General features: G+C 39.8%; 1 protein-coding gene across 4 annotated transcripts in view; it reads left to right on the top strand.

The window, feature by feature from the left end:
- Window positions 1–17,099, top strand: part of PTPN2 (protein tyrosine phosphatase non-receptor type 2) — an 80,572-nt gene that overhangs the window by 17,503 nt on the left and 45,970 nt on the right. For all 4 annotated transcript variants that reach the window (XM_032875812.1, XM_032875813.1, XM_032875810.1 and 1 more), the window contains exon 2: window positions 4,089–4,179. In XM_032875812.1, coding sequence (XP_032731703.1) covers window positions 4,089–4,179 — 91 coding nt within the window. The remainder of the gene's footprint in view (window positions 1–4,088; window positions 4,180–17,099) is intronic.

Raw genomic sequence — 17,099 nt, 5'->3', positions numbered from 1 at the left:
CTCTCTCTCTAAAATAGATTTTATAAAAAATAAAGATTTGAAGCAGATAGTCAAAAATGGCAATAAGTGTTTAATCTCACTGATGGTAAAATGAGTGTGATATTATATATATTTTTCTATTTGAAATATTTCACAATGAAAATAAATTTTTATTGCATAAATCTGTACCCTTCCCTAGATGTTCAGCCTTCCCCCCAAAATTTACTAATTTCTCATCCTCCTAGAATTATTCACTATATTCTAGGCATATTTATGTTTGAGTGGATTGTTCCCTCCCCACCATGAGTGCAATATTGTTTTGTACTTTTTTCACTATGCAGTGAAATTGTTAATTTCATTGTTTCCTTGAAAATTTTTCATAACACTATATGTAGCACTTGTCCTTTTTCCTTGTTTCCTTTTCCATTATAAATTATAAGACATTGGTGCCTTATAATTTATCTCACCAGTTCACTCCTGAAGATCATTTAACATTTTTGCTAATTTTTCACTTTTTTTTTTTTTAAGATTTTATTTATTTATTTGAGAAAGAGACAGTGAGAGAGAGCATGAGTGAGGAGAAGGGCAGAGAGAGAAGCAGACTCCCCGTGGAACTGGGAGCCCGATGCGGGACTCAATCCTGGGACTCCAGGATCATGACCTGGGCCGAAGGCAGTTATCCAACCAACTGAGCCACCCAGGCGTCCCTAATTTTTCACTCTTATGTACAGTGAACATCCTTGTCCATAAATCTTTGCACACAGGTGGGTGGCTATGTGATATAAATTCCTTGAAGATAAAATTGGTGGGTCAAATTTATGATCTTATTAAATCATTCCCAAACATTGTATCTGTTTACATTCAGCAATAATGTATGTATCATACATTATGTATCATCTGCCTCGTGTTACTAGAATTTTTTATTCTTGCCAGTTTGTTTTCTCTACATTTGATACAGAAAAGCTATTAACAGAAAACTGTTTTAGTATGTTTTTATTTTGTAATTTTTAATTTTTTAAAAAAGATTTTTATTTATTGAGAGAGCACATGTACCAGCAAAAGAGAACACAAGTTGCGGGTAGGGGGTAGAAGGTGAAGCAGGCTCCCTGCTGAGCAGGGAACCTAATGTAGGGCTCAGTCCCAGGACTTTGGGATTGTGACCTGGGCCAAAGGCAGACACTTAACCAACTGAGCCACTCTGGTGTCCCTGTTTTAGTATTATTTTAAATTAATATTTTTCTTTTATGTCAGTTACTAATTTGCAATATAAAATTACTTTGTAGGGGTGCTTGGGTGGCTCAGATGGTTTGACGACTGCCTTTGACTTAGGTCATGATCTCCAGGTCTTGGGATCAAGCCCCATGTCAGGCTCCCAGCTCAGCAAGGAGTCTGCTTCTCCCTCTCCCTCTGTGTTCCCCTTGCTTGTGGTCTCTTCTCTGTCTCTGTATCTCTCTCAAATGAATAAATAAAATCTTTTTAAAAAATTACTTTGTAGTGTTTCAACTCTATAGAGTGTATGAATTATCAAATAAATATAAGCCTAGACCTGAATGTATTTAATTTTACATGTAAAATTTATTACTTAACATATAAAAACTTAATATAATTAATGTGTTAGAATGGTTGACACTTTTTCATCTTTTCAGCTAATTACATTTGTTATATGCTTTCTTGGAAAGGTTTTTGAAACCGAAAGGTAATATTTCTGTCCAAATTAATATATGAGGCTATATAACTTTGATACTGGAACTGAATTAAGTCATATGAAAATAGAAAATTAGGGGTCAGTTTAACTTAAAAACATAGATGCGTACATCTTAAATAAAATAATGGTGGTACATCTAGACAATGGGATATTATTCAGCACTATAAAGAAATGAGCTATCAAGCCATGAAAGGACATGGAGGAACTTTAAAGGCATATTATTAAGTGAAAATGTGTAAATTGTAATTCAACACCTACCTGAGTAAAGGAGAACAGCTATATGATCACTTCCATAAATGCAGGGAAAACACTGAATACAGTTCAACACCCACCCATGATAAAAAATGTTTAGCCAACTAGAAATTAAAGAGAAGTATCTTAGCTTGAAAAGGGTATCTATTGATCAGAAACACAAAGCAAATATTATGCCTAATGGTTAAACCTTAGTAGCAGTTGTTTCAAAATCAGGGGGGAAAATATATCTATATGACATTGAATAATCAATTTTAGCCAATGGGATTAGATAAGAAAAAGAAATAAAAAATAAAAAAAATTACAGGGAAGAGACAGAATTACAACTGTTTGGTAATACTGAGAAATCCAGAGCCACTACAGAATATTAGAGAGCTCAGTAAGACTGCTGGATGAGAGAGAAGCATTAAAAAATCAGTAGCAACAATTATAACGTGTATGTGTATGTGTTTCTATTGTGTGTTTGTGGCATATTGCATTTTCCAAAGAGGCAATACCAACATAGGTTGTGTTCCACATGTTCTTTGCACACACAGTGTAACCCACTGAGAGGTGGTCTGTGTTCCCTACTCTCTGCATCTTAGAAGGCCCAGTGGGTGAAAAGACAAACTAGAAAGTTACCTGTTCTGGGGTTGGTGGCATACAAGAGGCCGGGTAATCCATAGTAGGAGCATTTGTCAAGAAGTGACTTGAGCTCTTGTTTTTTGGGAGGTTTTTGATCACTGCTTCAATCTCATTACTAGATATGGATAAGGAAGATGTGGTCCATATACACTATGGAGTATTATGCCTCCATCAGAAAGGATGAATACCCAACTTTTGTATCAACATAGACGGGACTGAAAGAGATTATGCTGAGTGAAATAAGTCAAGCAGAGAAAGTCAATTATCATATGGTTTCACTTATTTGTGGAGCATAACAAATAACATGGAGGACATAGGGAGATGGAGAGGAGAAGGGAGTTGAGGGAAATTGGAAGGGGAGGTGAACCATGAGAGACTATGGACTCTGAAAGATAATCTGAGGGTTTTGAAGGGGTGGGGAGTGGGAGGTTGGGGGAGCCAGGTGGTGGGTATTATGGAGGGCACATATTGCATGGAGCACTGGGTGTGGAGCATAAACAATGAATTCCGTTATGCTGAAAAGAAATTTAAAAAATAATAAAGATTAAAAATTATTAAAAAATACATAGGGTTTTCAATCAAAATTAATTATTTAGGAATACAGTTATAAAACTAAACATCTGTAAATAGTAAAAAAAAATAAAAAGAAGTGACTTGAGTTATTTATGCTTAATTTATAAAATCATGTGGCACCTCACTTTTAAAATGCTTTTTCTCACATGTGATAGTGTGAAAACAAATCAAATTAATTTTTGCTGTTGATGCACACTTTTTTGGGTGTTTCTGGTTTAGCCTTTGTTCTCAGAATAATGTGTTCTCTTTGAGTGGGGGGAAAAAAAACCACAAAAACTGTTCATGCTGGATACACCAGTGCTTAGTGCAGCCGTACTCTCATAGAATTTCTTCCCCAGTGGAACACAGAGAACTGTAAGGGTCCTAAAATGAGCTTCTGACCTAGTGGTGATTGCTAAGCATTTATGGCTCTAGAAATAAAATTTGAGGATATTTCTGGACTCAAAGTAACAGTAATATGGCATGAAGGTGAAGAAATAGATGAAAGTTTTAAGATAGAAACTCCAAAATAGAGGTAGATATTATTGAGAGCTTAGTAAGAAATCAGAGTATGATGTGATTAGCCTTAGATACCTCCATTGCGTTAGTTCTGTGTTACATAAAGTGTCTAATGTTGCTTCTAGGGGTTGAATCATTACGTGGCAATACATGAATACATCCAGAGCAGAGACATCGGGCCTGAAGGACCTTGTTCAGTCCTGAGGTCTGGCACTTACTGGCGTTATGACCTTTGGCAGATTGTTTCACCTCTTGAAGCCTGTCATCCCTCATATATAAAACAGGGATGATAGTTTTTCCTGTTGGTGTTGTAAGAACTGAATGAGATAATGTAGACAGTGAGCTTTGTGTTGTACTTGGCATTTCGTCAGTGCTTGATAAATGTTACTTTATACTGGAAAGTCTCTGTTTTGCTCAATTTAAGAGGAATATTAAAATGTATTTTTGTTATTTTAAGGAAATTCGCAATGAGTCCCATGACTATCCTCATAGAGTGGCCAAGTTTCCAGAAAACAGAAATCGAAACAGATACAGAGATGTAAGCCCATGTAAGTACTTTGGGTTTGTGTGCGTGTGTATATTCGTGGGTTTGTTTTAGGAGGCAAAATACAATGAAAAAGAAGGTTTGGGATTAGGGTTGATAAGTGCAGTGGTTTTCTTCATATTAACATAATACATGTTCTTTAAAGAAAAATTTCAAGACACAAAATAGTAGAAGGAAGGAAGATTGCCCATAATTATTGCATCCTTCAAACACAGCCACTGTTATTTCAGTGTATTTCTTACTAACTTTTTTTCTTATGCATAATTCTCTTTTTTAAAATTAGTGGTAATCATATATATGTGTATGTGTATTCATATATGTAAATTTCTTATTATTCCGTAACCTTTTAAATATTGCTGAAAATATTTATCAGTGTAGTTTTCTTTTTTCCCCCACATTATAAAAGTAGTATGTACTCTCTGTAGAAAACTTTTAAAACAGAAATGTGTAAAAGAGGAAAAACCTTGGGGCACCTGGGTGGCTCAGTGAGTTAAGGCCTCTGCCTTCAGCTTGGGTCATGATCCTGGGGTCCTGAGATCAAGCCCCGCATCTGGCTCTCTGCTCCGTGGGGAGCCTGCTTCCTCTTTCTCTGCCTTGCCTCTCTACTTACTTGTGATCTCTGTCTGTCAAATAAATAAATAAAATCTAAAAAAAAAAAAAAAAGAAAAACCTCATGATTTAAAAACAAATTTAAAACTTCTGGGTTTATATTTTTTTGTATTTTTTTCTGAATAAACATATATGTACATTCTTTTATTTATTTAAATATTTAATTTATTTGAGAGAGAGCATGAGTGCGCATGCAAAGGGGAGGAGCATAGGGAGAAGGAGAGAATCTCATGCAGGCTCCATGCTGAGCACTGAGCCTCACATGCAGCTCTGTCTCTCACCCCTAAGATCATGACCTGTGCTGAAACCAAGAGTCACCCAACCAAGAGTCAGATGCTTAACTGACTGAGTCCCCAGACACCCCTATATACATTCTTTTAAATTTTAAATTAGAAGCCTTCACATATTAATTGTAGCTCTTTTCCCACCTCACATTACACTGTAAGCATTTTCCTATCATAAGTCTTTCATTGGCTTTGATAGCATCTTTGAATATGCCATTCTTTTATGTAACAGTTCCCTTGTGGTTGAACATTTGGATTCTGATGTACATACTTGTGCATGTACACAATTCTGTGAATAGGTTTCACACCACAGCTTTAAAAATGTGTTTATCCTGAGGTGATTTTAATTTTTGTTCTGATTGATACCATTTGTTCAAATACTAAATTACTACTTACTATTCTACAGTGTTATTCCATATTAGATTTTAGTGGGCATGGTTCTTTTCTTTAGGGCTGCTTGTTGGTAGGGACGTAAAAAAAAAAAAAAATACTGAGTTTATCACATTTTGTTTCCTACTTGTTTGTGATTCTTTCCGCTAGTTGACGAGGGTATGGTGCTAGTGTGCGGAGACCTCCCGTGTAGGCTGAATAATCTCACTCTACTCAAGGCTACAGATTGTATATCCTTATATACGTTGTCTTCCTCATTAGGACGGTATGGATATCCCACTGAATATGTACTGCGGCGGGGGGGCGCCTGGGTGGCTCAGTGGGTTGAGCCTCTGCCTTCGGCTCATGTCATGATCTCAGGGTCCTGGGATCGAGCCCCACATCGGGTTCTCTGCTCAGCAGGGAGCCTGCTTTCCCCTCTCTCTGCCTGCCTCTCTGCCTACTTGTGATCTCTCTCTCTCTCTCTCTGTGTCAAATAAATAAATAAAATCTTTAAAAAAAAAAAAAAGGAAAAGAAAATGTACTGGGGAAAAGGTCCATACTTTCTTTCTTAAAGGAACAGATCATTTTTCTTTCTGTTGATCAAGTACATTTCCATGAAAAAGTGTATTGGCTAATTTTGGACAAATCAAATGAGAAGTAACCTCTTAAAAATATTTCATGTTTATTATAAATTACTTTCTAAATATTATGTTTCTCTTACATGTTTTCCTTATGGGTTAGTAGCGTTTGTAGAGATAAGTCGCCCCCAGAGAGTGGTTTTTTGTTCTTCTTTACTTGCAGTGCACTTGAAGATAGACAAACTTCTGAAACCTGGCTCACCATGGCAACAATTCTGGTGTTGGTGTGTGTGCAGGGAATGGGGGCGTGGGCAGTGGTTCTAACATTTAGGTGCCCCTTCACCCTCTCCAAATTTCTGTTGAGTATCATTGAGCTAGAACCCTAATCTTTAGTGTTTACCCTGAGTGTTGAAGACAGTGTGTCCCAGTTGTACACCTTGCTTTGTTGCCTCTAATTAAAAAAAAAACAAAAAACAAAAAACAACAACCCAAGCTTCTTTTGACAACTGTAGATATGGATGCAGTTGTGAGAAGTAGCACTCAGAGATCCTGCATACCCTTCCCCTGGTTCTCCCCAGTGCTAACATCTTGGCATAACTGCCACCAGGAAGTGGACATGGATGCGATCCATCCAGATCTCCCCAGTGTCACCTGCCCTCACTTGTGGCTGTGTTCGGTTCTGCTGAGCTCTATTACATGGTAGAGTGCGGGGTCTCGACCACAGTCTGGGTACAGATCTGGGGAAGAGTGCCACCTCAGGATCCCTCTTGAGGGCCCCAGCCAGCCTGTTCCCTTCCTCCCCTATGCAAGCCCTGAGTTGTCTTTGAATTTTACATAAATGTGTTGTGATTGCAGTCTTTGGATGTGATAGAGTATTTTGAATCCTCTCAGTAGTTTGATCAAATTGCTCTAAATGGAGGAATTGTTAAAAATTGGAACTGAGACACTTAAAAGTAAGACATTTGTGGCTTAAATTCTTCTCAAGTATACAAGTCAGTGAAACTTGTGATTCGTCTCAGATGTTAGACTCATGTACCCAGCTGCCTGTCGGACATGTCAGGTTGAAGGCTGCCAGAAGAGCTCGGTTTGCTGTGTATTTACTAACCCCACCTCCATCCTCACTAGCTTGGGCTCTTTCTTCTGTATGTCTTCTCAGGAAGAAGGCCATTCACCTAGCATAGGTACCGTTTTAGGAGAAGTCGTTTCTTCCTCAGAGGAGATGTGGCCCCTTGCCCCCTGCTGTCTCTTCCACTGCTGCTGTTTGTGGTGTGCCCGGGAGCTGCACTCCCCTGTGAGCCTGCCACTCAGCGAACCTCCTTGCATGTTCTCCCCGCTGAAGCCTGGCTCTCCCCGAGTAAAGTACCTTTTTGTCTCTCCTGGGTAGAGGCTACTTGTCCTTGCTTCCCCTGTAACCTGAGTTTCTTAACTGAGCCCTAACTCTCCAAACTGCAAGTTAAAGCGATCCTCTCTGAGGCTGTGCCATCCAGGTACTGACCACCGCTCTTGTATCTGTCCTCACCTGACTTCACAGTCCCTGCGCCACAGTCTCCTCTCTCAGCTTAGAATGCTCAGGACCCATACCCTATCTTCCTCCTCTCCCTCTTCTCTCAGTACCTCTTTCTTTGTGCCTGGATGGGATTGTGGCTCTGGGAAGGAACCACGTGATGATGTAGCCATACAGTTCTGGACCTCTTCAGCTCTCAACCCGAAATCTTAAATGCTGCTACCTTGAGGGCTACTTTCTGTCTTCCTAGCCCTTTGACTTCATCAGGATCTTCAGTTTGTTGACTTTTTCATTTATTATAGTACCTTACTTCCTTCCCCACCCTACAAAGTTATATTATAAGTTATTATTACTTAACTTTTCTTGCTGTTCTGATATGTTAGAAAGATCATCTCTGTGGCTCTTTAATTCTTCCTACCCTGTGACACCTAATGTCAGATAGTCGTTCAGTTTCTGTAAACTCTGGGCTTACGTGTATGCCTTGGGTAGGCTCAGGTGCTGACTGGGGCTGGGCTGCCCCGTCGTCTTCCTCCGTGCCCCTCGTCAGTCCCACTGCCCCTCCACTCTGACTTGTCCCAAAGGAAACCAGCTCTCAACCCACCCCCACACCCACCACTCACAGAATGTGATCTGCCTTCAGTTCTGTAGAGAAACATTTTAAAAATCCAGAAATAACTCTTCAACTTCATGTTCTACCACCTGGAAACTTATTTCTCTCTACACTCCTCTTTTCCTGAAGTCCCAGGAAATAAAGCCTTCCCTCTCCTGTCCTAGGGTTGTATCCTGATGCCTCTTTCCTCCTCTGGGACCTCATTTTACTCCTATTTTCAACCTCTTTCCAGTAGCTCCTTTCCCATATTATGTGAATGTGCTTCAGCCTCTTCTCATCTCAACCCTCCTACTACACCTCAGCTCCACTTACTCTGTCACCTATGCGGACGTGAGCTCATGCACACGTTTGCATACAGACTCTCAAAAAAAAAAAAAAAAGACACCATATTATTTGTCTCCATCCTCGTCTCTTGTGCATGTACATTCTTTGGCCCATGGTTCTACCCCAGCCTCCCCTCTGAAACTTTTATTCTAAAGTACTGTTTTCAAGCTTTCTAGTTTTCACATGCAATGAGGGACTTTCCATTGGTTTCTTTTCTTATCCCTATGACTTTTGACATTGTTGATTCTGCCTTCCTTCCCTAACACCATTATTTTTTCTATTTTGCTATTATTTCTCTAGCTAATCAGGCATTTTCAGAGCTTCTCTTCATCATTCGACTGTCTTCCTCTCCTTCTCACTCAGACACTTCTGTGAATGGTCTCATCTTCTGTAGGTTTGGTTACCATGTGCTTGTCACCCCAAATCTCATCTGTAGCCTAGGTCTTTCTTAGCTATAGACCCATTTTTGCAAGGCACTCACGTCTGTGTGGATGTCCTCTAGCTGCCTCACACTCAGTATGTCTAGATCCTGATGTAACATTCCTCCCCATCGGTCCCAACCCTGAGACCTGCTTTTTCTGCTCTAGTCCCCATATCATAAGTGGTACTATTATTGACACATATGCTGCAGCTAGAAACTCAGACCCCTCTCTGATTCAGCTCTCATATCTACTTGATAATTAAGTAATTACAATTCAATTTCCATAATGTGTTTTATTTTTTTAAATTTAATTTTTGAGAGAGAGAGAGAGAGAGCGCGCGAGCGAGCGCAGGCATGTGCACTGGGCTGGGGGATGGGTGCAGGGAACAGAGGGAGAGGGAGAGAGAATCCCAGGCAGGCTCCATGCCCAGCACAGAGTCCAATGCATGGCTTTATTTCACACACCTGAGATCATGACCTGAGCCAAAATCAAGAGTCAAGTGCTAAGCCACTGAGCCACCCAGGTCCCCCGACATTGTGTTTTAAATCTCTTTTTCACTGTTTGTGCTGGCTTGGTTCAGGCCCTCACTCTTCCTCTTCTGAATTATTATAATAACCTCTTAACTTGTCTCTGTTCTTTTCCCATTTCAATCCATTCTCCATGTGATATCCAGGGTAATCTTTGTAAAATGCACTTCTGTTTTCCACTCTCCAGTAGTGTTCCATGAGTTTTATGAGAAATTGCTTTTGTAGCATTATCATACAAGACCTTTTGGAGATCAAACCTTCACATACCTCTAGATTTTTCTAGCCATTTTCTCACAATAATAATAATTATTATTATTATTAAAGATTTTATTTATTTATTTGTCAGAGAAAGTGGGCACAAGCTGGGGGAGTGGCAGGCAGAAGGAGTAGCAGGCTCCCTGCTAAGCAAGGAGCCCAATGTTGGACTCATCCCAGGACCCTGGGATCATGGCCTGAGCCAAAGGCAGACACTTTACCCCGACTGAGCGACCCAGATGCCCTACTTACAAATTACTGATTTTGGTCAAACTGAAACACACAGAGTTCTCCCAATGTGACCAGTTCCTAAGATTTGTTTTAGATTTTATTTTTAAGTAATCCCTACACCCAGTATGGGGCTTGATTGAACTCACAACCAGGAGATCAAGTATCACATGCTGTACTGACTGAGGCAGCCAGGCACCCCCCAGTGTGACCAGTTACTGATAACTCTGTGTCTTTGAATATATCATTCCCTTTTTGGAACATCTTCCCCTTTCTGACCCACATTAGTCAAAAACCTCTTCCAAATATCTTCACCACCACTTCACCTTGGGTGTTATTCTCACACAGTGGAGGAGGTCATAGAGGTGACGACTCATTAAATATAGACGGGCCCAGGAATGTGTGTTTTATTTAAAACACTCCCTGAGGGGCACCTGGGTGGCTCAGTGGGTTAAACCCTCTGCCTTCGGCCCAGATCATGATCTCAGGGTCCTGGGATCGAGCCCCACATCAGGCTCTCTGCTAAGTGGGGAGCCTGCTTCCTCCTCTCTCTCTCTGCCTGCCTCTCTGCCTACTTGTGATCTGTCAAATAAATAAATAAAATCTTAAAAAAAAAAAAAAACACTCCCTGGATTATGCAAATATATGTTTCCTTACTGTCAATCATTATAAAATTTAAAAATGTATTTCCATACATAATACTCTGCAGTTGGTTTGGTTTAGAAAACATGTACTGAAAACCAGCTACACAGCTGACTGACTCTATGCCATGCACTGAGAATACCACAAATACATGTACCCTGCCCTCAATAATTCACAGTATAGGGAGGGAGATGCAGACCTGTTGTGCTGTATGTATCATGAGATAGGACCGTGTATGTTGGTGGAGCTGTGCCTAAGGAGTTAGGAATAGCTTCTGAGAGGAAACATGGAAACCAGTGAGGTAAAGGGGAATGGAACATAAATTACTTCTTTATGAGTCCCACATTTTTTCTAGATTTTGATTCAGTAGGCCTGGAAATCTGTGTTTTTAAACAGTCTCCTTACATCATTCTCTCTCAAATAAATAAATGAATAAAATCTTTTTTAAAAAATAGAAAGTTACGGGGCGCCTGGGTGGCTCTCAGTGGGTTAAAGCCTCTGCTTTCGGTTCAGGTCACGATCCCAGAGTTCTGGGATCGAGCCCCGCATCGGGCTCTCTGCTCAGTGGGGAGCCTGCTTCCTCCTCTCTCTCTGCCTGCCTCTCTGCCTACTTGTGATCTCTCTCTGTCAAATAAATAAATAAAATCTTAAAAAAACAAAAAATAGAAAGTTACTAGGTGAGGGGAAAGTAAGGAAAACTGCCAAACCTCCTTTGCTTCCCCACCTCCTAAAACAAACAAACAAACAAACACCTCAGCAAATGGTATAGCTACTCTGAGTGCATATGCCAGTATTAGCCCTGAGATTTTGATAATAAGTATATTTGTATAACAATAAAATAACCTCAAGATATGTTAAGCAAAATTGAATAGAATTACAGGAAGAAATAGACAATTCCATGTTCATGGCCTTTTAATAAGACAGAATATTAGTAAAGAAATAAAAGGTTTAACCACACAGTTAAGCTTAATTTAATAACAATATATAGAGTCCAACAATTAGAGAATACATTTTCTTCTTGGACTTTGGACTATTTATAAAAAATGGACCATCGACTTGGCTGTAAAGTAAATCTTAACAGTTTAAGAATTGCTGTCTTATGGGCCATGTTCTTTGACCAGAAAGCAATTAAATTATAGATTATTAATAAAAAGATAAAAAGTCACATAAATTTGGAGATTTAAAGATTTCTAAGTAATTTATGGGTCAAGAAGAAATCATAAAGGAAATTTTAAAATGCTTAAAAGTGACAGTATGTAAAATACTACTTATCAGAACTTTAATAAAGCAGGAAAAAAACAGTAATGCAAAGAAAGTAAGTTGTCTTGGGGCACCTGGGTAGCTCGTCAGTTAATGTTTGACTCTTGATTCTGATCAGGTCCTGATCTCAGGGTCCTGGGATTGAGCCCCAGGTCAGGCTGTGTGCTCAGCGGGGAGTTTGTTTCAGGATTCTCTCTCCCTCTGCTCTCCCCCTGACCCATTTGCACACTCCCTTTCTAAAATAAATAAGTAAATCTTAAAAGGAAATATGTTGTCTTAAGTGTATTAAAACAGAATGATAAAAATTAATGTGCTAAGAATAGGTCCCAGTTCTTTCTGTGAGCTTGTTGCAGGTTTGGCTATCATAGTTCTGTAAAGTTTAATAAGAATAAAAGTTACAGCCATATCTCTCTCATGAATATAGATGTAAAGATTAGCAGACTGAATACAGCAGTCTGTAAGTTTATTTTTGAAATATAAGGGTGGCTTAACATAAAATCTTTTTTTTTTTTAACATAAGAAAATCTTAAAAATGTTGGTTCACCACAGTAACGAGGTAAAGGAGAAAAAGTCATGAATATTTCAGTAGAGGCAGAAAGATTATTTAAAGTCAGTGCTTGTTCATGATTAAAAACAAAACACAGGGGTGCCTGGGTGGCGCAGTGGGTTAAGCCTCTGCCTTCAGCTCAGGTCATGATCTCAGGATCCTGGGATTGAGCCCCACAATGGGCTCTCTGCTCAGCAGGGAGCCTGCTTTTCCCACCCTTTCTCTCTGCCTGCCTCTCTGCCTACTTGTGATCTCTCTCTATTTGTGTCAAATAAATAAATAAAATCTTTAAAAAAATAAAAGCAAAACACATAGCAAATTAGAAAGAGGGGAACTTCTGTAATATAAACTATCTAAGAGACGCCTACAGTAACATAAGTCTGAATGATAACATGTTAGAAACCTTTTCTTTCTTTCTTTTTTTTTTTCAACAAAAATGAAGAACAAGATAAGGGTGCCCACTGTTACCGCTTCTACTTAACATTATGCTTTAGCTCCTAGCCACTACAGGAAGAAGAGTAAGAAATAAAAAGCATATAGATTAGAAATAAAAAGAAACAAAGCTTGCTGTTTTATCTGGTGCTGTGTACCAAACCTCCCCAAAACAGTGGCTTAAAACAACAGCAATCATTTATCATCTCTACAGATCTGGGGGTTAGTTGGACTCAGGAGATTTTTGCTCAGGGTCTTCCTGCAGTTGCAGTTCAGATGGTAGCTGGGGCTCGAGTCACCTTGAGGCCTTCATCACTAATTTGTGGGCTGTCAGCTGGAACACCTACATGGGGCACGACTGTGACCTGGACTTCCATGCAGATAGAAGCTGGGTTTCAGGAGTGAGCGTTCTAAGAGAGCCAGCTGAAAACTGCATTGCCTTGTACCACCCAGACTTAGAAGTCTCCTCACTTCCATCATATTCTTTTCATTAGTGGCCGTCCAGGTTCTAGGGAAGAGGACTGATGCTCCACTGTTAGCTGGAAGAATTACCAAGGAATTGTGGACATGTTTTAAAACCATCATAATTATAGATGATACTGTTTATTTCATAATCCAGAAAATGTGCGGGCAAGTCAAAGAATTATGAAGAAACACTATAGTAGTCTCAGAATTATAAGACAGCAGATCTTTGAATTATTAGAACAGACCTTTATACGTGACAGGAATCTGCTTGTCATCTTAGTGCAGATTTAGATAAACGTTATGTATAATAGTAATCAGAGCAAATATAGATAGGACTTAAATTTTACGGTAACTCTTAGGTAAATATTTGCTAACATTCTTCCTTATTCCATCTAAAGTTTAAAAATGAAGACCAAATGCATTTCACATTCTCAAATCCATTCTGTTATCAAGTTTTTTTACTAAAAGGTTTTCTCGTTATTTGTTAAGACTTTTTGAAATTTGTGGCGGCTTTTTTTCTTCTGATGTATTTCTACTCAACTATTTATGTATATTAAAATAGATATTATCTTTTATAAACTACTTTCCATTTATTTTATATGTTTCAGTTAGGGCATTGTTGATATTTTAAAAATTATATATAGTTTCTGTTATCTCTAATAGTAAGATAGTAAAGGTGATATTAAAGACATCATTAAGCCTCCCCTCTCTCCTCTGAATAATTCAGTCTAAAAGCCCTTGGGGTTGGGGACCAGCAGGTGGAAGGCATGTAAATAAGGGGGAAAGCATGCTTTGTGGAGAGTGAGGGGGCATGTTTGAAGAACGAAGGAAAGGTAGAGTGAACCCTGTGAGGTTAGATTAGAATTAGTGAATCACCGTATGAACTCATGATTTTCAGTGAATATGGATATACAGATACCTAGAAATGTAGATGTGTGTATGCATGCTTATATTTCCTAACCCTGGCCACTGGGAAGTCTTGGGAACTATGATACCCTCTTGGCGTTGTGCTTGCCTAGCTTTTGGTATCAAATTTCATTCTCCACTAAGAGGAAAAGGGCTCCTTGAAGAAATGTCTGACTCTAGGGCTAGGGCAGGGAAAATATTAAGAGTAGCCTGGAATGTTTCTTGTAGTCCCAGAAGGTAAGGATGTTAAAGAAATGATGAAACTATGTCAAAAGGACACAGAAACCATCGTGAAGCCCATGGGCCAAATCTGGGGGTGATCTGAGCATTCAAAAGAAACAATAATTATAACCTGCTGAATAAAATAGGAATCCATGGGTTTACACTCTTACAAAGAAATATGAATTAATAAATGGGGAGAAGGGGTGGCGCCTGGGTGGCTTAGTGGGTTAAGCCTCTGCCTTCGGCTCAGATCATGATCTCAGGGTCCTGGGATCTAGCCCCACATCAGACTCTGTCCTGGGAAGGGAGCCTGCTTCTCCCTTTCTCTCTCTGTCTACCTCTCTGCCTATTTGTGATCTCTCTCTGTCAAATAAAGAAATAAAATCTTAAAAAAAATAAATGGGGAGAAAGGAAAGATCTGCCTTAGTGTAGGATGGCAAGTAATAAATGTTGAAATAGATGGTAAACCTGGTGGGTGCAACTTTGATGAGGAACAAAAAATTTACATAATCTTAAAGCCCTCCTATAAAATACTGATTAATGTAAGAGGGGAGTATTAACTGTGCAGAGAAGTTTGGCAGACACAACCTTAAACAAGTAATCATGACCAATTAGGGGACACATCACACTGAAATCCTGAACTGCCCTACGGAGTGCTTTGAGTACAGAACGCTCCCTCTGCCCCTCCCCCAATGCATACATGTGTGTGCTCTCTCTCAGTAAATAAAATCTTTAAAAAAAAGTGAAACGTGGGGCGCCTGGGTGGCTCAGTAGGTTGAGGCCTCTGCCTTCAGCTCAGGTCATGGTCTCAGGGTCCTGGGATGGAGCCCCACATTGGGCTCTCTGCTCAGCGGGGAACCTGCTTCCTCCTCTCTCTCTGCCTGCCTCTCTGCCTACTTGTAATCTCTGTCTATCAAATAAATAAATGAAATCTTTAAAAAAAAAAAAAAGGTGAAACGTGATCCTGTATTGGATCCTTTTTTAAAAAAGGTTTTATATGACAGTTGGTAAAACTTGAATGGGGTTTGAGTTAGTAAAGTATCACTACTGATTTTATGGTTTTTTAAAAGATTTTATTTATCTGCCAGAGGGAGAGTGCACACAAGCAGGGGGAGCAGCAGGCAGAGGGAGAAGCAGACTCACCACTGAGCAAGGAGCCCTATGCAGGACTTGATCCCAGAACCCCAGGATCATAACCCGAAGGCAGATGCTTAACCAGCTGCGCCACCCAGGCGTCTCTAATTTTATGATTTGGATGGCTCTACTGTGGTTAACTATAAGTCCACAATTAGGAAATGGGCAAAAGATTATGAACACAGATGGCAGATAAGTACATAAGCATATGAAAAACATCATTAACTGTTAGGGAAGTATCATTAACTGTTAGGGAAACATCATTAACCATTAGGGAAATGAAAATTAAAACCATGTTGGTGAGGGATCGCTACATACCCACTGGAACAGCTGAAATAATGGGAATAATGGGCCACAATATTCCAAGAATACAGAATACAGAAACGGGATCTCCTGTAAGGCTAGTGAGAAACTCTATGGCCACTTTGGAAAATTGTCAGTTTCTTGAAAAGCTAAAGATACCTTATATAACCCAGCCATTGCCCTCCTGGGCATTTATCCCAGAGAATTGCAACCTTCTGTCCATACAGAAATGCATTCATGAAATGTGCATAGCAGCTTTCCTTGTAATAGCTCCAAATTGGAAACAGCCCAAATGTCCATCAGTGAGTGGTTAGCAGACGAGTGTGTTCATACCATGGCATACTACTCCACAGTAAGAACAAATGAGCTATTGATAACATGCAACAAGTCAGGTGGGTCTCAGAGGACTCATGCTGAGTCAAAAAAATCCAGTCTCAAAGGTTACATATTGTATGATTCCATTTTTACAGGATTCTTGAAATGATAAGATTATAGAGATGGAGAACAGATTAATGGGTTAGGGACAGGGTTGGTGGAGAGTGTGACTCTACAGGGGTTGCACAGACGATCTGTGTGATAATGGAACAGGACTGTGTCTTGGTGGTGGTGGTGGTTACACAACCTCCATATGTGATCGAATGGCCTAGAACTGTACACACCCACACAGATGGGTACCTGTAAAACAGGAAATTGAAGTATAGTCTGGGTTATACCAGTGTCTTTCCAGGTTTCTGAATTTGGTGCTTCTTGAATGGGGTACTTGGTGAGGGTACTATGCCAGGCAGTGGGAGGACATGGTGAACATGACAGGGTCCCGGGCTATAGAGCACGTCACTCTAACGGAAGGCTGCAGGTGACTGCGAGTGTGTGTGTTGCTGCTGCTGCCCCATGGCCCAAGTGGGTCAATATCTTGCCATATCAGCCTTCTAACAGAGGGTCCCTACTGTAGCCACAGCTGGTCACTTGGGCAGCTCTGCTGTAGACTGCTTAACCCGGGGGACTGGAGGACAGAGCAGAAGTACGCAGGGAGGGCACTGGAGTAATGTCCTGGAGAAACTTGGCACATCTTTCAGGACCATTGCTTATACTCAGAAAGTGGGGAAGGGAAGTGTGGTTGCTTATATGTTAAAGTACAGATGCATAATGAAGTAGAATTTTTAAGTTCCTGTGCATTTTTAAGATGAAATAGGACTTTTCAAAGAGCTTTGTAGTAGGTGCTTTTAGGATATTAAGTGAGGGTCATTCATTAAAAATAATTAAGAAGGGTTGGTCTAGTCTAGCCAGCTCATCTTAAAAGAAA

This window comes from Lontra canadensis, unplaced genomic scaffold, assembly GCF_010015895.1.
Source record: "Lontra canadensis isolate GAN:19392208 unplaced genomic scaffold, GSC_riverotter_1.0 scaffold57, whole genome shotgun sequence".
Taxonomy (NCBI): domain Eukaryota; kingdom Metazoa; phylum Chordata; class Mammalia; order Carnivora; family Mustelidae; genus Lontra; species Lontra canadensis.
The sequence above is the reverse complement of the archived record's forward strand: the minus strand, read 5'-3'. Positions and strand labels throughout refer to the sequence as shown.